This window comes from Numida meleagris, chromosome 4, assembly GCF_002078875.1.
Source record: "Numida meleagris isolate 19003 breed g44 Domestic line chromosome 4, NumMel1.0, whole genome shotgun sequence".
NCBI lineage: Eukaryota > Metazoa > Chordata > Aves > Galliformes > Numididae > Numida > Numida meleagris.
In genome coordinates this window covers 76,011,262-76,035,950 of record NC_034412.1, presented here as the reverse complement: position 1 = coordinate 76,035,950, position 24,689 = coordinate 76,011,262, and the positions used below count along the sequence as shown (strand labels likewise).

The 24,689-nt window shown below is 39.8% G+C and overlaps 3 protein-coding genes across 9 annotated transcripts in view; 2 read left to right on the top strand and 1 right to left on the bottom strand.

The window, feature by feature from the left end:
• On the top strand, positions 1,212 to 19,949 carry PGM2 (phosphoglucomutase 2). The gene is made up of 14 exons (XM_021393448.1): positions 1,212 to 1,389; positions 4,352 to 4,519; positions 5,332 to 5,438; positions 5,749 to 5,833; positions 6,901 to 6,984; positions 8,023 to 8,216; positions 9,155 to 9,344; positions 10,306 to 10,403; positions 12,047 to 12,227; positions 12,336 to 12,429; positions 13,301 to 13,430; positions 15,918 to 16,107; positions 16,750 to 16,883; positions 17,662 to 19,949. Exons 1-14 carry the CDS (start codon positions 1,318 to 1,320, stop codon positions 17,762 to 17,764), a joined length of 1,830 nt encoding a protein of 609 aa, XP_021249123.1. The 5' UTR covers positions 1,212 to 1,317; the 3' UTR covers positions 17,765 to 19,949.
• Positions 24,012 to 24,689, bottom strand: part of LOC110398124 — a 1,404-nt gene continuing 726 nt past the window's right edge. Inside the window, exons 2-3 of the mRNA XM_021395506.1 lie at positions 24,314 to 24,687; positions 24,012 to 24,222 (exon numbers count right to left, since the gene is read on the bottom strand). Of these exons, the coding sequence (XP_021251181.1) occupies positions 24,036 to 24,222; positions 24,314 to 24,687 (561 nt within the window). The 3' untranslated portion in view covers positions 24,012 to 24,035. The remainder of the gene's footprint in view (positions 24,223 to 24,313; positions 24,688 to 24,689) is intronic.
• TBC1D1 (TBC1 domain family member 1) overlaps positions 24,115 to 24,689 on the top strand; it is a 106,198-nt gene continuing 105,623 nt past the window's right edge. For 6 of the 7 annotated variants that reach the window (XM_021393437.1, XM_021393440.1, XM_021393436.1 and 3 more), the window contains exon 1: positions 24,481 to 24,606. The gene's annotated coding sequence lies outside the window, so the exon portion shown is untranslated. Of the gene's footprint in view, positions 24,240 to 24,480; positions 24,607 to 24,689 lie in introns of those variants that run through there. The other variant, XM_021393435.1, reaches the window with a different exon arrangement.

The window sequence follows — 24,689 nt, the reverse complement described above, 5'->3', positions numbered from 1 at the left end:
TTAGAGTTTACTTCCTGGGAAAAGTGACTAAGAAGGATCTAACTGTGAGATTATCTGATATTTTGAAATGACTTGGACTGTATTAATTACATGAAAATGATGTTAATCACAAGAGAAAATGCATCAGCATTTGACTGTCTTTCCTTTTCTCCACGTATTTTATTCCCATTGGACAATGACGTTTCTGGAGTGTGGCACCCCACAAGTTGGGTGGTTCTGACCATAGAGCAGTCCCAGAAGGTTCTGGACAGGGACTTTCACATGGATTTTCAGTATGTTATGCTATGTGGTGAATCCTGACAGCCCTTTTCCTCCATTGTCTAGAAGAAAATGTATTTGAGGCACTCCAGAGAAAAAGAAGATCCTCTAAGGACCTGCTGATCTGCTCCCAATCCTCCCGCTGGTAGAACTGCTAGAGTGCTTTGCAAAGTTATGGATTCAGTGACTGTATCAATCTTCACTTACACAAAGAGCATTTTATCTGTTACTTGTTCTGATCAATGGTGCAGAAAGATATCCATTAACATCTTTGTACACAATGTATAGGACTACTCCTGTCTGTATGCACTTAGTGGACCAATTCTGGATAGTCACAGGTTTCCAAACACCTCTACAACCCATTATTTCTGTGAAGATTTATGCAAGGGGTGCTCATTATTCAAACTGGTCACACCTGCCATTAATATGTGATTCGTAGTCTACATGATGATAGAAATAGTATGTGTTATTTGGTAGCAACGAGCAACCCAGACCTGATGGGGTGTATTTAACAGAGAAGTCGGCTGAAACAAAAATACCCTTTAACGTGAATAACATTCACAATACTGAACGAGCTCTTTGTACAAAGCGGGTTCTCAGCCCCACTCAGTGGGACCAGAACAGAGGACGTGTCTCAGCACCGGCCGGGAGCCCCGCAGAGCGCAGTTGGAGGACGTCTTTCAGAGAGGGAACGCGGTGCGAAGCGGCGCTGCGCAGGAGCAGCGCCCCGTGCTGTGATTCCCATAATGAGTTCCCCACGGCTCGCATCCGACAGCTCGCGCAGAATTGCGGCTAGCCCCAACACCGCCGGGTGCTGCGCCGAGTCCTGAGCGCTGCGGGCACGCGGGCCGCGCCCGGCCGCGGGAGGGCAGCAGCCGCCGACCCTGGAGCCCGGAGCCGCCCCTCGGCGCACTGCCGGCCCGGGTTGGGAAAGCGCCGCGGCCCTGACCTCGTCCCGGCAGCGGGCGGGGCGGAGGAGGCGCGGCCCGGCCCCGGACGCGTTGCGGAAGAGGGAAGCGGCGGGGCGGCTGCGGCTGCGGCTGAAGCTGAGGCAGCAGCATGGCAGCGCGGGGCTCCGCGGAGGACGCGGCGCTGAGGCGCGAGGCCGAGCAGTGGCTGCAATGGGACAAGGTGAGGGGCGGCGGGCGGCCTGCCGCGTTTCTTTCCGCACTGCCTTTCCCTCTTGCTTGTGTCCGCTCCTGTTGCAGAGGGAGCTGCCGGACGCGCAGTGCTCAGAGCAGAAGCGCGCTGCTGTGCTGTGCCTCTGAGCCCCTCTGAGCCTCCCGGTCCCTCCGTGCTTTTGTTGGCTGAAGCGCCGTTTCCAGCCATCGGTGTGTTCCTGCCTCCGCGCCGGGAGGTGCTGCCCGTCCCGCTGCCCGTCCTGCCATCCCCGCCGATGCCGCCCGGGCCTCCGGGCCCTCGGTATACCCCCGTCGATGGGTTCTTTTTCTCCCTTTCCTTGCTATTGCCTTAGTGTGCATCGTGTCTGTTCCTGTGGGGGTATTCAAACACCTGAGGACATCTCTCTGCTGCCTTCTGCTTTGAACCTGACCGTGCTGCATGGAGAAGGAAAACCATCTCTTTATTTCCATATTCCACATGTTTAAAGAAACCTCCTGCGTGGCTGTGCTCTGGAAATGCTGATGCAGCTGCCCCTCACTGTGCTTCCCGCACAGATTAGGCCTGGCTTTGCTATGGGTGGTTGGCACTTGCTGTCCCTGCACATGACATTTGTTCCCTTGGAGCACACTGTCCCTCAAGGTGCTGTCAGTGGCTGCCCTTTGCCCATCGCCGCGCAGTCCATAGGTAGGGTGGGTACAGGCGTATTTAGGTAGGTGGCCTTCTGCTTACTTCAAGACTATCCATAAAAGTGTAGAACATATATATATGCAAGGTTATCTTATCAGATCACAACAAGCTTTTGTATAAGTTTTTCTTGGTTTAATGGGTTTTTGAGAGAACAGTCCGGTTTGAAGGGTGCCCGATTTCAGTAGAGTAACTTCTCTGACTAATGTTAATTACATTCCAGTCTTCTGTCTAATCACTTCATTTTAATTGGTGATTCCAGTTATTTCATGAAACTCTATTGAAGTCTAACTCAACATCCCTTGAAGTACCTTTTTTGAAGATGCGCTCTTGGTTAGTAATTGCGTTTTTGATTGCAGTACTAATTCACCAGAATGCAATGCCTTGTTGCTGATTGCTCACAAATAGCGGGATGTCATTGCTGTGATTCTGTCATTTCATTTTTTCAGGGAGAAACTCCTACAGTGTTTGCATTGAGCAATAGCTTTAATCTAATATAACCCTTGTCCACTTACACTATTTTTTTTTTAAGGGAAGGATGGCTTTTTAATTTGAAGGGGGAAGTTAATATTTAATGATGATAAGCTGCATGTTTCTTGCAAAAGTAGTTTGCAAGAGCAAACACTTATGTATGAAAATGGTCCTGCTGACTTCACTGAAAGGTTTTACCTAGGTGACAATTACTGTGCATATTACCAGGCTATTTTCATCACCATATGCATTACAGAAGTCTCATATTTTTGGTTTTATTGTGCATAAAATCATGGATAGAAGGCAGCTTCCGTTTTTATTAAAAATAAAACTTGTTTAGTCAGTACCTGTACCAATACTTTAACACCTTGAAAGAACTTTTGCACTGATGGAACTTCTGTGGAGCTTTAATAAGTTTGTGTTCAGCTAAAAACTTTTGTGTGATGAGGTAACATTTGAGCAAGTTGCACTGATGGTTATTCTTTGTATCATAACACCTGCTGCTGTAATCAGAGATTGATATTCTCATATTCTTATCCTGTTCCTGCAAGAAGGGTTAAGTTGCAGCACTCCTGGCCTGGTAAATTACTAATTTTTAAACTGGAAGTCAGTAATTCAGGTGTACTTAATTGCTCAGCGGGAAAAACAATTTTTTTTTCTTTAATGAGTCCAGGGTATTCTGCAGAATATAGTTTGCTGATTATCAGCAACGGCTTATTAGCTTTTTGAGTATTTATTTAGACTGTCCTGTCTGCCCTTCAGCAGCAGGTGCATAGATCAGTAATTAGGGCAGGATGTATCCACAAATGATGAACGTATTGTAATGTTTAAGAAAAACACAGTTGGCTTGCTTGGTAATCCAAACGGGTATCAGTTTGCACGGGGTCCTTACACCTTTTTATAAAAGTTTACTCATGTGACTGCTTTGTGCATGTTCTTCAGCTGCAGAAAAAAAAATATAGAGATAGATATATGGATTTATTTTTTTGCCCAGGATGATCTGCTAGGCCTTCCTTTGATCTCAGCATATCTAGGTTATCCAAGAAACAATGAAGTCTCTGACTTTCTTGAGGTCACCTGGTTAACCAGAAGTCAAAGCTGATGATCATTTGGAAATAATAATCTTTGTACTCCAGCATGAAGTGCATGTAATGGTGCTGTGAGTAACCCGAGGAGCACACTGCCGCTTTGCATAACGCTATTGCCTGGTGGCTGGAGTGTGCCATCTGTCCTCCTGGCTCATCAGTGCTCAGGGAATTGAACGGATGTTAAGCCTGACAAATCCCACATTATTGAGATGTTGGGGCATACAAGACTTCACTAATTCCAAAAATGAAGAGTTGGTAGGAGTTATATCATGCAGGCAATACACCAACAAAAGGAGGAAGACTTAGAAAACTTTTCATCATTTACAACAAGTGTGATGGGACCTTTCTCTCACTGCTCTGCACAGCGTAAGAATTTGACTGTAATAGTTGAGCTGTAATCATGAGTGTGACACTTAATAGATTTTCACAAGCGCTACTCACAAATATATTTTGTGCATGTTGTTTATCTTCTGACCAGTCTGTTTGGTTTTGTTACTGCCTCTCTTGTACTGACTTTAAATTCAGAAGATATAGCAAAAGTTCTAGGGCTCCTGAACCAGTGTGCTGTGTTGTAATACCAAAGCAACCCATCAGAGTTCATGGGGAAGAATGTCAATTCTATTAAGAAGCTTAAATGTATTTAAAAAAAACAACAACAACAGTGCGCACACACACACACACACACACACACAAAACTCTTCAAGAATATCTGGATTTTATATTTACAGAATCCCAAAACTTCTGCAATAGTGAAGGAACTACTTGCTAAAGGAAATGTGGAAGAACTGCAGAAATACTTTGGCTCACGAATGGAATTTGGCACAGCTGGGCTCAGGGCTGCCATGGGAGCAGGAATTTCTCACATGAATGACTTGACTATTATCCAGACAACTCAGGTATTGTATTCACCATATTATCTCATTTAACTGTTGGACACAGGAATGGAAGGGCCTCACTTACAGCAAGCAAATGGGAATTCTAGGGAAGAACATGGTTTTTACTAATCAAAAGAAAAAGGAGAAGAGAGCTAGCCAGCATTTGGCTAAACTTATATACATGTATAGGTACTGAAGTAGATCTACCTGGAGGGAGCTTAAAAAAGGAAGTCCTTAAAATTACTGTAGCTTGGACTGCTATTGTATCATTGTATCATGTCCTAAACAAGCATCCTTTCATTACTAAGAGTAAGATTCAATTCTGTCTTAGTTTCAGCTGGGATGCATTTTTCTTCAGAGTGTCCGGTATGATGCTATGGTTTGGTTCAAGGAGATAAGCAATGTTGATAAGATACTGATGTTTGTAGTTCCTTCTAAGCAGTGTTGTACAGAGTGAACAACTGTGTGGTGCTGAGCCACCCACCAGTGGGTTAAACCACAACTGAAATGTTGGCCAGTTGTTCATTTCCTCATCTGATACCTTAAAGAAGAATTAATTTCTGAATCTGTAGATCAGATTGACCATGTTAACTGGTTCTTTCTGGAGTTGTTTCTGATTTTTAGAAAAGTACTTAAATGCTGTCAGATTTTATTATATTGATTTGAAGGTTTTTGTCATTTCATGACGTTTATCGACCCTAGATGAATTGAATCCCAATCCAGTTCAGTGAGATGTGTGCAGTGAGATGTCAGCATCTTAGCAGTCATCTTAATCCAATGATAAATGAAATACTGAGATTATATTAATGAAGTGAATTTGTCATTGTCTTCAGGGATTTTGCAGATACCTTGAGAAGAATTTCAGTGACCTGAAAAAGAGAGGAGTTGTGATTGGGTTTGATGCTCGTGCCCACCTTTCAAGCGGAGGTAGTAGCAAAAGGTACTTTTTGGGTAGTAAGTATTTTGTAGATGTCTTACGTAATCCATCATGGTCTTATCACTGCTTCAACAGCATTTTCTCTTTCTCTAGAATGAATTCGAGAGATCTGTAGTATTTTTGTTTTTCTTAATACCAAGGCAGTTTTTATAGTTCTGCTTTGTCTTTAAGTAATAGGGAAGGAACACATTTAAGTTGTGTATAATTATTTCCTTTATTAATTGGAGTGAGGGGAGAAAAAACTTTGAAATTCTAGGAAACAAATGGATAAGAGAATGAATATATTTCCAAAGCTTCTTTTCTTGTTATTTAGGTTTGCAAGACTTGCTGCTAATACATTCATCAGTCAAGGAGTTCCAGTTTACCTCTTCTCTGACATAACACCAACACCTTTTGTGGTAGGTTTCTCTATTAAATCTTTTTATATACACACAAATTCTGTGAGATATGAACAATTAATACTTATATTAAGGAAAAGTAGACAAAACATTTTTGACTTTTGAAGTTCTGACTGCTTAGAATGCTTGTTTTATGCTTACTTAGCTAGATTTGGTTTACAACATCCACAGCAGTAAAAGGAAGAAGCTGAGTAGAATATCTGTGACAGTGAGTTGTACTTGTACTCATTCATGCTTTCAGGCACATTTCTTGAAGAAGTCGTTTCATAGTCTCTATCTTAATAGAATGATAGAATATCCTGTGTTGGAAGGGACCCACAGGGATCGTAGAATATCTGAGTTGGAGGGGGCATATAAGGATATGGAGGGATGGAGACTTTGTATATAACATGCTTGTACTGATATAAAGTTTGGTAGATTTAGGGCCAGGTTCTTTGCAAGACAACTTAAAGCAGTGTTGCATGAGCTATAGCTGATTGTATTTGCTATTAAATAGCCAGGATTGAACTTGAACTGGACCTCTAGTCATGAAAAATGCTTTATTTTCAATTCACTCTCTTTGCTTGGAGTAGTTTATAATAAATCTCTCCAAAACAATTTTCTTCCATACCATAATGGAAAAGTTGCTCCAGGAACTGCTCTCACAAGACAGTATGGATGAGAATGTTGCAGTTTTAGTTCTCATTACCCTATAGGGAGTTCTGTCATTACCCCAATGGACTTGACATTCTTGAAGACCTGAAGTGTTTCACATCATTCTGCAGCAGGCAACAGATGCATTCAGCTTCCTTTTGTAAAAATGTTACTCTAGTGAGCCACAAAGTATCTGAAACAGCACTAAATACACTTGATATGTTTATGGTGAATGTACAAGTAATGGCAAGAACTAAGGTTGTACCACATGGAGCCTCCTGGAGCAAGTATAGCTGTTCCTTTAGGGATTCAGTCTGTAGGAATCATATCCTGACCTTCTTATTTGGCAGTATGGAAGTATTCTCATTTATACACCATAAAATCTCCTGTAATGTTTTTCATATTCCAATTCAGTTAATCTTTTCTCATTACAGCCATACACCGTAACTCATCTGAAGCTTTGTGCTGGAATTATGGTTACAGCTTCCCATAATCCAAAGCAAGATAATGGTTACAAGGTATTCCTATATAATTTTTTTATTTTTATTTTTATTTTTAGTTTTGGCTGCTTTTTAATCAATTTTTTTTTCCCCTGTAGATACGCTAATGCTGTTGAGTACAGGTCCTATTGTGTTATTGACCAAATTAATAGATAATTTGATTCTTGAGATCTAGATCTAAACATATGTATTTAGAGTTAGTAACATGTTATAGTAATAACATAGTTAATATCTTAGCTCTGTGAAGCAGGAAGATAAGTATAGTTCTGGAACCTTTTGAATGCTTTAAAATATTAAATAAGCTCTTTATAAAAAGCATCAATTATCTCTTCAACTCATAATTTTAAAAAGATCTCTTCATGCTTACAAACACAGAGAATAAAATATGTGCGGAACCTAATGAGTTGCTTGTATAAAGCACTTTGATTAAATTCCATTAATTTCACATAGTATATTTTTTCTTTTGATAAATGATAAAATTATCAGTGTGCCTTTTTTTCTATGTTTCAAGAAACAAATGACAGGAATATGTTTTTCACTGAAAAAAAACATGGCTGAGCGGCCTGTCTGCCAATCGCATAGCTGGACTAGTCATATACAGACTGTTTCCAGAATACAAAAATGAAGGTTAGGAGATCTTTGTTTTTTATAATAGAAAAGCAAGGTATTAGACAAGGTGATTTCTTGCTGTCTGCTCCTTCAGAACTTCTTGTCTTACTGTTGGAACTGTTCTTTTTCTTTTTTTAATGTATTAATCTTGATAGCTTTTTCACAAATTTGGATGTTTCATTAATTACTTTGTTAATCAACTTCATTTTTATTGATGTTTTTGTTATTTGATTGACATGTATACATGATCCAGATGCTGTTAGGTATCATTCCTTAAAGATGTAGTTTGTAAAACATCAGTAGGAGGAAGTGTGCAAACAACTGTCTAAATTAAAATGCTGTTCTGTTTATAGATAAACATAAAACCTGCTCTTGGATGTATAAAATGGCAAAGCTATCCTACAGTTTTAATGACAAAAATGAACTCTTACCCTAATTATCATTTAGGTCTACTGGGAAAATGGTGCTCAGATAATTTCCCCCCATGACAAAGGAATTTCTCAGGCTATTGAGGAGAATAAAGAGCCGTGGCCTCAGGCTTGGGATGATAAACAAATCGACAGCAGTGTGCTACTTCATGACCCATATGCCACTATCAATAAGGAATATTTCAAAGACATACAGAAACAGTGCTTTCACAGGTAAGTAGTGTTAACTCTGTTAAGAATATGGGAATTTTCGTGGCAGTTTCAATTGATCCAAGACAAGGGAGCTATGATTCTGTTCTATTTTCCATCTCTGTATTTGCATTCTTGTGATCTTTTATGGTAATACTGGCAGCTGTGTGATTACATAGTAAATCAGTTCATAAAGTTAGTCTGGTAAAAATCCAAACCAGTAAGGTAACCGATTCATTTCTGATTCTCTAGAGGTCCCTCCCAACCCCTACAATTCTGTGATTGTATTATCTTCCTGTAATAGTATGATTGTGCATCAGCCAAATGGGACTACGGTGTGCAGCTAGGGGCAAGCTAAGGGTTGATACTGACTGTGCAATTGAATGTTCTGGAATTACAGCCTTAAAGTGAGACAGACTGTATAGACAGTTGTGACAGAAGGAGGTCATGCTCTGTCATTCTAGTCTTGCATATGCTCCTGGTGACCTTGGGAGCCTTGCACAAATGTACTGCTGTCACTTGCTTGGTATAGACTTTACTCAGTAAAATCAAGTGGATGTTTCTCTTTGCAAATTAAATGGGCAGCAACCTGTTAGATCTGCCTGTTTACATCAAAATTTTAACTATGCATAATCAGATGGTTTACATCCCAGAGTTGGGGATGAAGAGTTAGTCAATTGTATTTGTTTTCCACTCACCTCCTTTGGTGTATATGGAGTGTATTACTATCTTTCCAGTAATTTGCATGTACCAGAACACTGGATACCTACAGTGACTCTCAGATCTGAAAAGTGAGGTTAAAGCAATCTAGAAGCCATCACCTTTAAACACTGACCTCCTTTAGTTTATCACATTAACAGTATTATAGAATACTGAGTCACGTTGGTTTCTGAACACAGTGAATTTTCATGCAGAATATTCTGCCATACTCACGTTTTTATTATTAATCTCTTTTGTTTCAGGAATATAAACAAGGAAACAAACCTGAAATTTGTTCATACTTCTGTGCATGGTGTAGGTCATAAATTTGTGCAGCTGGCCTTCAAGGCATTTGATCTTAGACCTCCTTTTGCTGTTCCGGAGCAGAAGGATCCTGATCCAGAATTTCCCACAGTAAAGTATCCGAATCCTGAAGAAGGCAAAGGCGTTCTGGTAAATATATATAATTAATATTTCTAAATATTCTAAATAGAGTGTATGTATGTATTACTTAGTAGTTGCAATGTCTCTCCGTGTTTATTTCTGGTCTATTTTTACATTTATCAAAGATTTGCTGGTATTATTTCATTAAAATTCATAACTCTCTATGAATCAGTCAGGTAATAATTATCTTTAACTTTAAACTGTACTTTGTTCTGCTAACAGAATGTGCAGCATCTGCACACAGAGCGAAGTGATAGAATTCCTTTTTAAAATAATTGAAGAAGTAAAAAGTAGAGATCTTCATAGTCAGTTTTTGAAAGTTTCTACAGCTTAAATCTGAAATACAAAGACTGAATTGTTCTCAAACTACAATTGGATCAGGGGCAATCCTGACAGTAAGGAGATTTGATTTTCTGATACGAGTATGATCATTTTGTTAGTAAAGATCCTACCGAATGTAACAACAAAAGTGTAATGATGTAGGTGAAGTTAAATATTCTGCCTGTGCTCTGCTGTTGCCAGGCTTATACTTGGTCGGCGTTTTCTCTCTTATAACTGGTGACAGGACGAGGGGGAATGGCCTCAAGTTGCACCCAGGGAGATTCAGGCTGGACGTTAGGAAATACTACTTTTCTGAAAGAATGGTCAGGCGCTGGAATGGGCTGCCCAGGGAGGTTGAGTCACCATCCCTGGAGGTGTTCAAGAAACGTTTAGATATAGCGTTGAGAGACATGGTTTAGTGGGGTTATTGGTGGTAGGTGGATGGTTGGACTGGATGATCTTGTCTTTTCCAACCTAGCTAATTCTATGATTCTATATCCTGTGAATCGGTTAAATGTTGTTTGAGACACATCATGACATTGAGTGTTTGAGATGAAATAAACTGGGAAAGTGAAATGAAGTTTGTAAAGGATGTAAAAATATTTGTAAGCGTTAACACTTTGCTGATGTTGCTTACCACTGTTTTCAGACCTTATCTTTTGCTTTGGCTGAAAAAGATGGGGCAAAAATTATTCTGGCAAATGATCCAGATGCTGATCGACTTGCAGTGGCAGAGAAACAAGAAAGGTATGGCAACAAGTAAATACAACCATTTATATTTTGGACTTAAACATTAGACTAATTTGGGGGATTTGGGCTACCTGTGTTGCAGAGGAAGGTGGAGTAGTCATATTTGTCTTTTTTAGACTAAAACCACATAGAAATGTGAGGGGACTGTATGCAGAAGACCGCAGTGTACTTTAAATAGTGATTAAAATTAGACCATGCAAGAAAGCCTGAATAGTTATTTGACATTTGCACTTGAGGTATGCACAGAAATATGTGAACTGTTATGATTGTTCTACCTCTTTAAAGCTAGGTTTTCAGATAGAAATTTTTCAAAAGACTGATAAGCATTCTTTCATACTGTGTTTTAACTTGAATATTCCGCACAACTTCTATAGTTACCAGATTATTTCAGGAATAAAGAATAATTGGTTTGTTTGTTGGTATTAGCTTTTCTGTTTTTTGGGTTTTGTTTTTGTTTCTTTTTACCCTTAGTCTTCACAGCATGAGCTAAGGAGGCTTCTCTGCCTCTTTAAGTAAAAGGAGCTAAGTGGCACTCTCCACTGCATCTTTGGAAATGTTAGCTGGAATATCCTTGAGTTTGGCACATGCCAGCCTCAGATGGCAACTGAGCATTGAGGGAAAACGCATAAAAACTTTTAGTTTGTGCTAGTTATGATGGGTTAAAACAAGAATGCAAAATCATCCATGCTTATTTGTCTCAAAAGTTATAGCTACCAGATACTTGGAAGGGGTGTTAGTTTATTGTATGTACCACTACTGAGAGTGTGGTGCTCTCATTCTGCTGCTGCTTTGCTAATTGTTTAGCCAGTCTTAATAGTCACCTAGCTTTTGATCCTGCACCGTTTCTAAATTCCACTGTAGCTTTTCATACACTAATTAAATACTAATATAGGCTTCTATGGTATCTGTACTACTTTGACAGAAACCCCTGCTAGAACACATTCTTATGCTAACTTGTTGCTGTGCATTGCTTAATGCCTGTTGGCATCAATAAATGCAGGAGGGTGCATCTGCTTTGCTTTCACAACAGGTATTTTTTTCTGTAGGTCTTGATTTTTGTCAGTTTGACAATGTCTTTCTCCTCTTTCATGACTGGGATTTTTTGGGCAATTTTGACATTTGTCTTTTCCTTTTTCATTCAATTTTTCTTGTTCTAACAATGAATATATATGAATATATGTATATAAGGTTTTTTTTTCCAGTGACAGTTTGATGTATTTGTCGTTAAATAAAAGTATTTGCCACCAAGTTAACCAAAACTACTGATCACTTGAGAACTGCGTTTTCATGTCTGTGCTTGTCTATAATCATTGATTTTTATAATTTGTATCTGCTGAGTTTTTGAGGTTGTTGTTTTGTGGTTTTTTTTTAATTTAAAATATGCAGAAATATCAGTTTTATGTTTGGGTAAAAATCATTAGCTGGTGCATATGATGGAGGAGGACAATAACCATTTCAGGATTCTTTAGGGAGTAATTTTTTTTCTTAATGAACATGAGATATCTTGTTACTGTTACTTGGAATTCAAATGTGGTAGTTTTATTTGCTAGTTTTCATCTAAGTAAGAACCAGTAGAAGCTTTTCCAGTACTGTCCTTTAAATTCATGCACTCTATTTTTATTTTTTTTCTCTCTCTCCAGTGGTGAATGGAAGGTATTTTCTGGAAATGAACTGGGAGCTCTGTTAGGCTGGTGGATCTTCACTTGCTGGAAAAATCAGAATAGGGATGCTTGTGCCATTAAAGATGTCTACATGTTATCTAGCACAGTTTCTTCCAAAATCCTGAGAGCAATTGCACTAAAGGAAGGTTTTCACTTTGAAGTAAGTTGTTACAAGATTATTGGATATCCTTTTATTTGCTTTGCTGCGCAGTGCTTTTATTTTTAATGTCTATGGTTTTTGGGGGTTTTTTTGTCGTTGCTGCTGTAGGAGACTCTGACAGGTTTTAAGTGGATGGGGAACCGTGCCAAGCAGCTCATGGATCAGGGAAAAGCTGTTCTTTTTGCATTTGAAGAGGCGATAGGTAAGAAAGCATACTGTGTTCTGGTATCCTTTAAAATAGTGGAAGTGTTCTACTCTCAAAAAGTGGCTATCTAGTGCTGACCTCAATGGGAGTTATTGATATCATCCACTTGGCTGATTGATATTACTCGTATGCAATCCTAATCTCTACTTAGCACCAACTGCAGTGATGTGAACTAGGTGTATATAAGTCTTTAGCAGCACCATTCTCTACAAGTTATTGAAAAAACCTGCACGTTTTTTAGGCTTCAAATGGGGTATTTGTAGCTGACATCCTTAAGCTAAGTTTAAACGTGAGCAAAATAAAGTAAAACCTCCCTCAAATAATATTTGTAAACTGGAAAGACATGTATAAACAGGAAGTACACAAGACAAAAACTGTAAAGCTGTCATACAATTTCTTGAGTATCTCAGTATCTGAAAACCAGTGAAAATGTGACTATATAATGGATAATTTGCAGTGTTACCATATACTACTATGGAAGAGTAATCACATTTCAGAGGAGTCTCACATTTGCATTGTTCTAGTAGTGTGGCATTTCTTTTTTTATAACAGTTCCAAAGATATTCAGGAGCAGGTGGCACTAATACAATACAAATCTGTGCTGAAAACTTATTAAATACTTTACTTATAGGAATTAATTCTGATTAGAAAAGAAACAATTTTCAAATCTTAGTTTATGCTGAATAAACATTTTAGAATTAAACCAAAAATACATAGTATGGCAATATGCATTTCTCCTATAAACAACAACCTGTCTTACGCTCCACCCCACTCCCGTTGCTAACCCCCTTGTACTATCTACTATTCTTATTTTTCTTAAAAAATCCATCAAATATGTAAATGATAAATATTTTTTTTCTTTGTTTAGGGTATATGTGCTGCCCTGCTGTTCTGGACAAAGATGGTGTCAGTGCTGCTGTTATAACTGCAGAGATGGCTAGCTTTTTGGCAACCAGGAATTTGTCTTTGTCTCAGCAGCTGAAGGCTGTCTATGATGAGTGAGTTTGATTATAATTGTCTAATCAACAGATTTTCTCCATTCCATGTATGTTGCTTAATAGCGATCTATGGTATACAAAGAAACAAACGCACAGATATGGTAACAGTGATCTAGTGAGCTCTCCTATGTCAGGAGTTACATACATGATTTGGTTTTGTATATTTTTGAAGTATTAATTACCTTCCTAACTCTTACTCTGTTGAAGAGATGTTCATAACATTTTCTAGTTTTTCTGAAGGGTTTCCCCCACTTGAGAAGTTTGGCTCTTGAGCACTGCTCTTTCGTGTACAAAAGATTGGACTTTGTTTTTTTTGTTTTGTTTTCCCCAGCAGTATTGGTGCACCGTGGAGCTCATAGTGCTTTTGCTGCTTAAACGTACCAGATGCACAAAAACATTAATGGCAGAATGTGTCAAAGCAGATCTGGCATATTTATGCTATCCAGCTCATTTCTGTCCTGCTTGCAGGGCTACTTTTGATTAAATTAATTCTAGTTGGCACTGTAGTTAGAATAATATAATAAAAATTCTGTCTTTCATTTTTTGATTGATAGTGTATCTCCTTTCTGCTCCTGAATACCAAGATTTGAGCTGAGTCAGCTGATGTGCTATGACTGGCTCTGTTTGCTATATCCAAGTGGGTATTCCTCTGAGAGCTCTGAATGTGAGGCACTCCTTTTTCTTTTTCCTTTAACACATTCAAAGACCTGCAGAAACCAGTACATGAAATGGCTGTTGGATTCCATGGGGTAGGGTGCATTCCTCGTGTGATTTTTAGGTTGGTTGTTAAAAAGGAGGGAGCAGCACAGGCTGGTGGATACTCTCCACCTCTTCATGTCTGGTAGTGTCCATAACAAAAGTGTGGTGGAACTTGCAGAAAGACTCATGGAAGACTGTAGCCTTGGTGCTTCTTGTTCCAACAGTCCTCAGAGCTCTCACTTCTGTGCAGAACTAGACACACTTGTTTCATCAAACATTTAAGAAGGAATCAGGTGGCAAAAACAATGTAAAAATTGTAGAATTCATCAGCTCTCATATGTAACAGAAGTTTAGGTGTGTTCATGAAACAGTAAAACAAAGACATACAGAGAAAATCATGTCTAGAACTACAAATATAGTATCTGACTTGAAAATTCTCTTTGCTGCTAGTACTTGGAAGTGTATATTCAGAGAACTGTCCTTCTCTGGCATGTGCTTGCTTCAGTATTCATTCAGTAAACACCTGATTCAGGTTGCCTTCAGAATCAGGATGTTTTACTGAGTGGAACTTAGCAATGCCACCTTTCCACTGTGTAAATAGCTGCTGAGAAAGTCAGACTTATTTAGCATGAAAGCATCCTGTAGATGCACCTCAGAGGAAGGCTGTTCATGTCACTGCCCATGGTCACCATTTGTGGAAAACCTATGGATATACAGGGAAGAAAACAACTCTGTCTTATTAACAGATGCTTGATAACTGGAATGGCAGGGCTTTCCTTGTTTTGCTTTGGGGTTATCGATGTTTGCTTATTGTTTGTGGCTAGTATAGTTTTCCATTTTTCTGCTCCCTTTTTTTCTGGTCAGGGTTATCTTGTGAACTGCTCGTAAAGAAGAAACTCTACTTTGTATTTTGGACGTATGGTAGAGAGGGTCACTTATCATTACTACCCATCTCAAAGCTGAAGTAGATCAGGAAAAGGACACAGTCCTTTTCATCATTTGTGTCAAATATAAGGTAGACTTTTTGAATTCCCTTGCTGGATTCTCAAGATTGATTTAACAGATACTGACCTTCAAGATGTCCATTCAGGTATAAATATGTTGCTATTTCAGAAGCCTTCCAGATTTCTAGCATGAACATAATAGTGCTAGTGAAAACTTCTGTCCTTCAGACTTCCCTTGGCATCAAAGATTCTCATCAGGTGTTTATCTTTAGGAAGAGTCCTTGAAAGAACCAGTTCAGGTTTGTATGCTTTCCAACAACACGCTGTTCTGAAAATTCAGCGATGGCAGGCAAGTTGTTTTTGATGCCTATTCTGCATCATGCTATTTGGCAGCAAATACATGATGTAAAGAGATGATAGACAGAACAGTTTGGTTTAATAGAAACACGGGAGAGCAGCTTCTGAAGTTTGACTGGAAAAAAGTCTGGAAATTCTCTTATTCAGAAGAGGTCAGCTAGTGTCCACTCAGAGTTACGTATGTAGACATATTTTGTTCTCTTCCTGTGTGTTTAGATCTCCTCATGGCATCATTTTTTCTTCTGGTTTAGAAGCGAAGTTTCTCACTTTCAATTATTAAGGAAATTTGTATCTGGAGACTTTTCTCTCTTCAAGTATGTAAAATGGAGCAATTAAACTGTCAAGACATTTAAAAAAAAATGTAACAGGGTGAACTTATGCTACAGTTAACCATAGATTCTTGCTTTGTAGAATGCTGTGTAACATGTGTGGGGTACAACTAGTAAGAATGCTGCTTCTTCAGTTGATTAGTATCATGTCTTCACAGATACGGCTTCCATATTACCAAAGCTTCATATTTCATCTGCCATGATCCTAAAGTGATTGAACAGCTTTTTGACAACCTTAGGAATTACGACGGAAAAGACACCTATCCAAAATCTTGTGGTAGATTTAAAGTTTCCGGAATAAGGGATCTAACTACTGGGTATGACAGCAGCCAGCCAGATCAAAAAGCCGTAAGTGTACTTTTACCATACAGAATCATATGTAAATATGCACATATAAGAATATTCTACTGAGAAATACCCTAAAACATATGTTCAAACCTGACTGTAAGTTGAATTAGATTTGTGGTGATTGTTTTGTTTTGATGGGGAATAAATCAAGGTTAATTTTTTTTCCTTTTCTTTTCTTCTGTCTCTTTCCCTGTCTCCCCCTCTCTCTCTCTTTCCCCTCCTCCCCTCTCACCCCCAAGGTGGCAGTCTGTACAGGGAGGTAGAAGGATCTTGCTGTAGTGCTGCAGCAATCCTGCATTAACTTGTTGTAAGTGTAAGCTAAGTGGTCCATGTTTATTTTTGTCCTGGGGGAAGCTCATCACAGAGCAATTCCTGTTTGTGGTCAAAATGTTGATGAGATTTGAAATGAGCTACCTAACAGTACTATTTAACAGCAGTTTTACTACCAGATTGAGGGTGAGGTTGCGATTTGCCTGCTGTAGTCACAAGAGCACAATGATGAAGAAAACAGAACACAGCTTGCTTTTATCTGATGCATTAATTACGTTATATGACATCACACCATGGGTTTTGTCTTGAATTCATTATAGTCCCTTTGTAAATGTTAAATATATGTATACATATTCTTCTTACTACTTCCAGATACTTCCTACTAGTAAAAGTAGCCAAATGATTACATTCACTTTTGCTAATGGAGGAGTGGCCACAATGCGAACCAGTGGAACAGAACCAAAAATCAAATACTATTCTGAACTTTGTGCACCTCCTGGAAACAGGTATTTTCACCTACAGGGGTAAATGCTGTGTGATACGGGCTGGTCGGCTTTTCTGTATTGTTTTGGTGGGGAAAAGGCTCTTTGTGATTGAATAACATTACTATAGTCACTTTTATTATTCTGCAAATACATACACATAAAGCTTCAATCCTGAAAAATGTGTTGAATAATTCTTTTGCCACTGAAATTTCTTTAAACTTGGTTTCACATTCAGTAAAACCAAGATCAAGAAAAGCATTCTGCTTTAAATGAAAGTGGATATGCTCCCTCTTTTTTTTAACATATATTTTGTTGCTTTAGGCTTGTACTACTACACTTTATCTATAGTTGCATATCTTAAACCAGTTTATGTTTAGTAACTATATCCTTGACTAACAGCTTGGGAAGTCACATAGACTGAAAGATAAGCAACTACTACTCTAATGATAATAATGCTTTCTTACCAATGAAAATTCACCTTAGAAAAACTATTAAGTACACGAGTTACTAAATGCATACGATTTGTAATGTAGTAGAAGGTACTCTGAACTCAAATTGGCTGTTGTTCTATTTTAGATTATATTGTAGATTTGTTTTTTCATAGTCTTAAGTGCCTTTCACACATCAACTGGAAGTGAAAATCAATGCTTATTATAGGAGGCTCTACGAACTCAAGTATAAACACTTTTATTATTGATTAAAAAAAGTTTGTCTGAAACAGTACCTAGGACTGAAAAATGTGCTTTTTAGCTACTCCACTGTGACATGTTTTCTGTTCTGTGTGGATTTTGTTTCATAGTGACATTGACCAGCTGAAGAAAGAACTAGATGAATTGGTCAACGCACTTGAAAAACACTTCTTTCAACCAGAGAAAAACAATCTTCAGCGAAAGACTGAGTAAAATAGAACAATTAGTACCTTCATTGTATTTGGTATTTTGGCAGCATTAAAAATGCATTATTTAACAAGTAAGGATTTTTAGGACCAAACAGCTGAGAACTTGAACTAAAAAAGACTTCTGCTTTTATTAAGATTCATTCTACATGCTGTTGAATTTAGTATCTTGTTTTGAAAGGGAAGCATGTCTACCCTTGAAGGACCAAAAAAGCCCAGTTAGCTTATGCACTGAAAGTTGTCTGCAAATGTATTTCAGTCAAAACTTGTTTAATTAAATACTCTAATATCCTGATTTCTGAAATGCAGCCTGTTTGGGGGAAACCTTTCTTTTGTCTGTGGGTAATCTGATAACAATATGAAACTCTATCTAGGTTTAGATTTGCGAAGCAAGTGCTGCTGTTCATAAGAACTGAAAGCCTGTGGTGAAATGTTGGCAAACTTAGGGCAAGTGTTTTAGAAATAGTGCTCTTTTGGCAGGGGACTTCAGCCCAAATAAACAAGGAAGCCGCAGTAAATTTTCTGGAGAGTTTCTGTTTGCTGTGGGATTGGACTACATAGCAAACTCCAAGTTGGAGATGCTAAGCGTGCTAAACTCTTATTCCTTAGAAATGTGAAACATGCCTTTCAATACCGTGAACATGTTGGGACAGAGTGCATCTACATACACCTTTCTGTCCCCTCATTGATCTAAGCGTGATTAGGTTAGTGCATGCTGTATGCTACAAGACTTTGCTGCATAACCCTGCGTGTTGAATTTAGAGCAGAAATTTCCATTTCATTGTGTGCTGTCATCTGTACTTGCAGAGCCCGAGAGGGTTATGTAGAGGTTACCAACTGACTTTGCTGTACATTTTTTTTTCTGCACTGGGTATCAGTGTGTAGCTCCAAAAGCCCTAGTACATCTTGGGTAAATAAACCTCCTCACCATAACTGTTTTTGGTATACCATGACAATGCCTAGTTGCTAGGTCAAGCATAGATTAAATTTAGCAAGTTACTCATCAGGACTCCAGTGAATACTGGGCTACCTTGTTAGCTAAGACAATAAGTAAAGAATATTTGATGCCTGCTTTTGCATCACAGACTTTAGAGTTATAATTGGAGGATACAAGGAAAGGAGTAAGCCCTGCATTCTTTGGCAGATGCTTCAGTTTTTCTTGGCTGAAGAGTCAAAGCCAGCATCTGCACTGTTCATACTGAGGTCTGTGTGGTACAGAAAATTAACTTTAATCAAAAGTAATAATAGGAGTACTAAGGAAAGGGCTTGCACTGTTCATCAAAACCTAGTGCTAGGGAAGTGGAAGGACAAACATTGGGATGACACTTGAATTTTGCTCTCGGTAGGATTTAACATGTGGCACATGACTTAACCACAGGCTGCCTTTGCAAAACAGAATTTCTTGCATGGTACTTCACCCTGAGCTTCATTCAAAACAAATGGCTGTGCACAAGCTCCCAGTTTAAACTGCCCACTGCCTGGTTAGGTGTTGCTGGTCAACACTTCTAAGAGCAACTTGGTTGGGGAACCCAGACACAGCGTGATAGCTGTGAACTGAGGCTGAGGGATTCTATGGAGATCCAGATGGCTTGGTGTGTTGTTCAGCTTCCTGTGATCTGCTGGGCTTCTCCCGTGCTGGTGCTGTTACTTGTGGGTGATCTACATGGCCCGATTCTAGCTGCAGGCATTAATTACTTCTGTCCTCCTGGGAGTCTGTACATCAGAGAACATCAGAGCAGAAGCACTGATTTTTTTATTCAGAAATGTCATTTGCCAGGACAAGAATAAAGAAAGCTTGGAGCCTGGACTGAACCCAAGTGGCAGGGAATTCCTGGTTACTTCCAGAGAGATGCATCCTTAAGTTACTGCAAATATGCAGAGTGAGCCTGGTTTTTATAACAGACTAACACTCGCAATTCCAGCAAAAGTCAACAGCAGTTGTAAACATTTGATCCGGGAGGAAACCATGTTTGTGAGGCTGGGAAGAAAAAGCCTTGAAACTAGGGAGTACAATACTTAAAAACTCTGCCATAAAAGTAAAAGCATAATAATGCTGTTAAACTGATGAATTTCACTTTAAAGTTGTTAGTTTCTTTAGTAGTCACAACTTAACATTATCCTTGAATGTATTTTCATTTTTATTTCAGTAAACAGTTTGGCCAGAAGGAAATAAATATATTTAATCTTCCTTACAGGCTGTGAACTTAGTCCATGGCATATTGTGAAACAGACAAGTATTGTACTTGAATTGCAGAAGAATTTGAGACTTCTGCTGCGTAATGAAAAATCATATAGGGACAACTGGAATTCTCTATGAAAATATTTAATATATAAGCAATTTTTTCATATTCTACAATATATATGTTTAAGTCTGTAACTAATTCATTTATGAAATTTCTATACGTGAAGTTTCCTGCTTACAATTGCTTTTCAAAGTTCTAGTGGTTGTGGTTTTTATTTTGACACAGCAACCATAAGCAAACCTTATGTCCTACCTTAACAGTCACTGTGAGCAACGACATGAAATGGGCAGGACCATTCGTTCTTAAGATGTATACGTTAAGTTTTTACAAGATTGATGACTTTTAAGATCTCACGGCTGAAGGCACCGGGATGCCACATTTAGGTAAAATATAAAAATTAATCATAAATAATAACCACCAACAAAACTGTTCTCTGTCCCCAAGTACAATACTAATCAAAGGTAATCTTCATTAAACTAAGTAGAGACGCTTTCCTTCACAGTATTTCTTTGTACAATGTAAGTACACAAATTCATTGGGGGTAGTATTTCTGTTCAACTTCCAAGCAGAAGCCAACATTTCTCTTTTGTACAGAGATTGGTGGGTGACTGAAATCAGGTCATGCACCGTCAGAACTCTGTGCATAACGAGATGAGCCTATTAAACTATCCAATCATAACCTAACATCCACCTGAATAAAATGTAACATAAATGATGGCATAGCAACAGCAGCTTCCACACAAAAGGAAAAGCTTCAAATACACAACCCCTGGTAAGTTTTTTCAGATGTATTTATGGGAAGGAGGGGGGAGGGTTAATCATGAAATCTGAAAGCACAGAAATACAAAGGCAGCAGGCAGGGTATGTAACAGCAGCTCAACTCTTTCAGACTTTTTACTCATGATCAGTGATAACAGAAAGCCTCTTGTCTTTGAAGATAACCACCAACTACTGTTGCTGTCATACATTCTTACAGAGTAGGAAACAGGCAAACAGCTATTTTAACAGTATCGCTCAAATTTGGTTTATGGAGTGTCTGGGACCATGTATGATTACTGTCTGGAGATGAAATATAATGTCACTGGATAGGAATGTAGTACTTACCCAGAGCTCATTTAAGTCAGGGGACTACAGAACATTCGGTATCTTGCCCTTAATGAGGTACTAAACAGATTTACATGAAACAAAGCACAACTAAAGACTTAGACTGTTTTGTATAATAGCACTAGAAATTAATTATGATTACCAAGGGAGAAAAGCAGAGATGCTTCTAATGCAATTTAAGCACAGTGCAGGTACCTGCATTTCAAATCATGATCCAAATTTTTGCTTCTCAGCTGTTGCCCAGCTATGGAGGAACTTCAGCTCTGAAAGCATCTGGGTGGAACTTTACAACTTCCTGTTTGCATATAGCTGTGCTTCAAAGGGTACAGCCACAGCAGCCCAAAGTTCTGCTCCTGTCTGTGGCCAGAAGAGTTCAGTCTAAATTTCACTCACTGTTTTTGTACTGTTCTACAGTCCTATCTCAACTCAGATCAAATGATTTACTCATCCCTTCACTGGACCACAAGAAACACTTCACTACCTAACTGTTCTCACAGCCTGCCTCATACAGGCCTCAATACTCAGCTCCTGCACAAAACACAGTGATGTTGGGTGTTTTTTTTGGTCTGTTTTGCTTTATTATTATTTTTTGAAGTACAGCTGCACAAAGAAATAACGGTGAAACTGGTATTCCAAAGATCATGTTTGCAGTATGTGGGGAAACCCTGGTTAATTTTCCTTGCAAGTCTGAAGAATCATGTGATTGTGGTAGTATGTTTTAGTTACTAGGTTACTGTAAAGAAAATGATGAAGGAAAAAGAACAAGAGATGTACTGTTTCAGAAAACTGAACAGAATTTGGAAGGCTGGTGTTCAGGGCTCTCACCTGAATACAGGCATTCTGCTTCTGTACATTACATGTGTTCCAGTACATTACATGTTTACTACTTATGAACTGGAACATATGACCACCTTCTTGTTTTTGGTTTGTTTTCACAAATAAAGTTTATTTCCTAAATAAGTAGCCAGGAAATGGAGAGAAGGAACGCTGTCCAACATATCCTTGATGCTCGTTATTAGGAAAGTGTCATGGGAGGTAGGTCAAATGTTCTACTCGTGGCAAGTAGAAAACCAAGAGATCTTCCTGCACCCTGTATAAACATGTCACAGATGTGTAAGACAGAGTGATTTTTTTTGTTCTTCCTCAAACACAGCATGTAAATACCTATCTTCAGGAAAGTGTGGCTGTTGGATCATGAGTATGGTGGACCGTATCTTGCAAGCCTGTGACAGGTGACTTTATGCAGAACCTTATTTACTACTTTTCTGTATCATTTTAGGCAGCTCATGGGATTTTTTACTCATTTTCTTATACACTGCTTTTTCTTAGACCTCACACTATCTTTTATTTTTATTACACCTTAGCAATAAGCATTATATAAGATTGGCTTGGCGTAAAATGGATCACTGTTCCTGAATAGTTTTGAAGGCATTTGTAAAATATAAACACATCAAGTTGTTTTGTCTGTTTACTCTAATAATGGTTTTTAGGTCTACTTGAATGAAAAAGAGGGTGTTTGCCAAAATTGGAGCACAGGGAACTATTAAACCAAGGTAAGTGTAGTTCTTATCTGAGGCATTTTACTTTGCCTGTAAAATATTGTTGCAACTTGACAAAAACTCTGCAAGGCAAAGAATTAAAATATACGAGCTGGAAATAATAGGAAAAATAAAAGAGGAACACACAAAGGAGCTCAATCCCAATCTAATTTCTTCCCCAGCTATCAAGGAGGAAGAGAGGATTTGTATTTGTGGTGTTGTTGCTCAAGGATTTTCTGAGCAGCAGAAAGAACCTTGTAAGATCCATGTCTGTTTCATTATCACTTTTTGAAAAGCAAAAGCTTTTAGAGAAGTCTTCCTAAAATCACTGTTTGGTAATTCAGAATGCATGAGCCTTGGCCAAAGTGCTGGAGCTTTGTATGGGAACTGCTGAGTCATGGCCTGAACCACTGATTGAGCACCTGGAGGAAAGACCCAGTCAGCCCTGGGGGCACAGGTGAAGGCAATTCACCTGTGTGACCAGAAGGGGTGGAGCCTGGCTCCTCTTAGGCCTCATTTAAGGGCTGACTGCCATTGAGAGAGGCTCTCTTCCTGGAGATCCCTCCTTGGTGGAAGCCTTTCCCTACAAACCCAGAATCTTCTGGTACAGGTGAGCAATCTACTTCCTTTCCTTTGTAGCGCCTTGCTTTTGTGCTGGTCTTTCCACCTCTTTTGTAATGCCTTTTCCACTGTGTTGGTCTTTCTGATCACTACAAGCTGTTAGATTGAGGACTGCAGTTTGTATCCTTCCATAACTGAAGGCAAAGATCCTCAGGCTGTAGGCTTAAAAACAAATAAAAGGACAGACTTGTTTCAGATCTGAGGTTGGTAGCTGGAGTGAGAGCACTCTCCTTAGCTGTGATGGTTTAAAGGGAACCTGCTTTAACAGGGAGTGGGACTTGATCTCCAGTGGTCCCTTTCAACCCCTATGATTCTGTGATTCTGTTAGATATATGTAGGATGGCCAAGTTTTGCAGAGAGGGCTTTCCTTTTCCTGAGGAGTGCCCCAGGTGCTGCTGCAAACATAAAGTTTGTGCAGGAGAAGCAGCAAGCTCTGAACCAAGTGCGGAGTGGGAACAGCGCTCTGAGCACACTGCTGCTTTCATACTTTCACTCTCAGGTCATCAATCCTATAAAAGTACACAGAGCAAGCACGAGTCATGTAGACGCAACCACCGTGCACTCTGCAAGTACACGATGTGCTATACATACTGAACCATGGCTTGTTTTCCACAGTCTGGGAAAACACGGTGCTTCAATTTGACAGCCCACTTAATTATTTTCCTTACAATGTACCACGCGTCCAGCAGCACAGCAAATTTTCTTGAGAACGTTTGATTCTACTTACTTAGATGTAAGTAATCAGTAGTCTCACTGCCAAGAAGCCTTGAAATTAATTGAGTGCAAGAGTGGTTTGCAGTACCAGAATGGAGCCCCTGGCCATCTGGGGAGGCCGCTGGCAGAGGGCTGTAATTAAGTCTCCGGATCCACATACTGCTGAACCTCTGTGGCAGGAGAAGGAGCAGCCGCTGCCAGCCCTCCCCGAGCTGTGACGGGCCGGCCGGCCTCGCAGCGGGGCACTGCGGGAACGGACAAGGTGAGGCGGCAGAGCTGAGGAAATATCCCTTTAAAAATAACTCCGGTGTTAACTTCTGTGAACTCTGCACCCACCTGCGCTTGTCACGGCAGCGCGACGACGACGCGTTTTCTGCGCGGTTACACGCACACGCGGAGAAGCGCCGCAGGAACGTTCCGGCAGAGGTGCCCACCGCCTCAGCTGCGCGACGCGGGAGCTCTCCTGTCAACGCGGCCGGACCGCGCCGCTGCTCTCCTCGCGGGGGCCGGGCCGGGCTCCGTCGCTCTCCGCCCCCGCCGCCTGTTGCTATTTTTACCGCCGAGCCCGCTGCGGAAGGAGGCGGCGAGCGGCAGCCGCGGGGCGCGAGGCACGGCCTGGCCCGCCGCAGGTACGGGCGGACGCTCTCTTCCCGCCGCTCCGCGCCCGTTAGCGGCCCCCGGCCCTTCTCTCTCCTTGTCTCTCTCTCTCTCT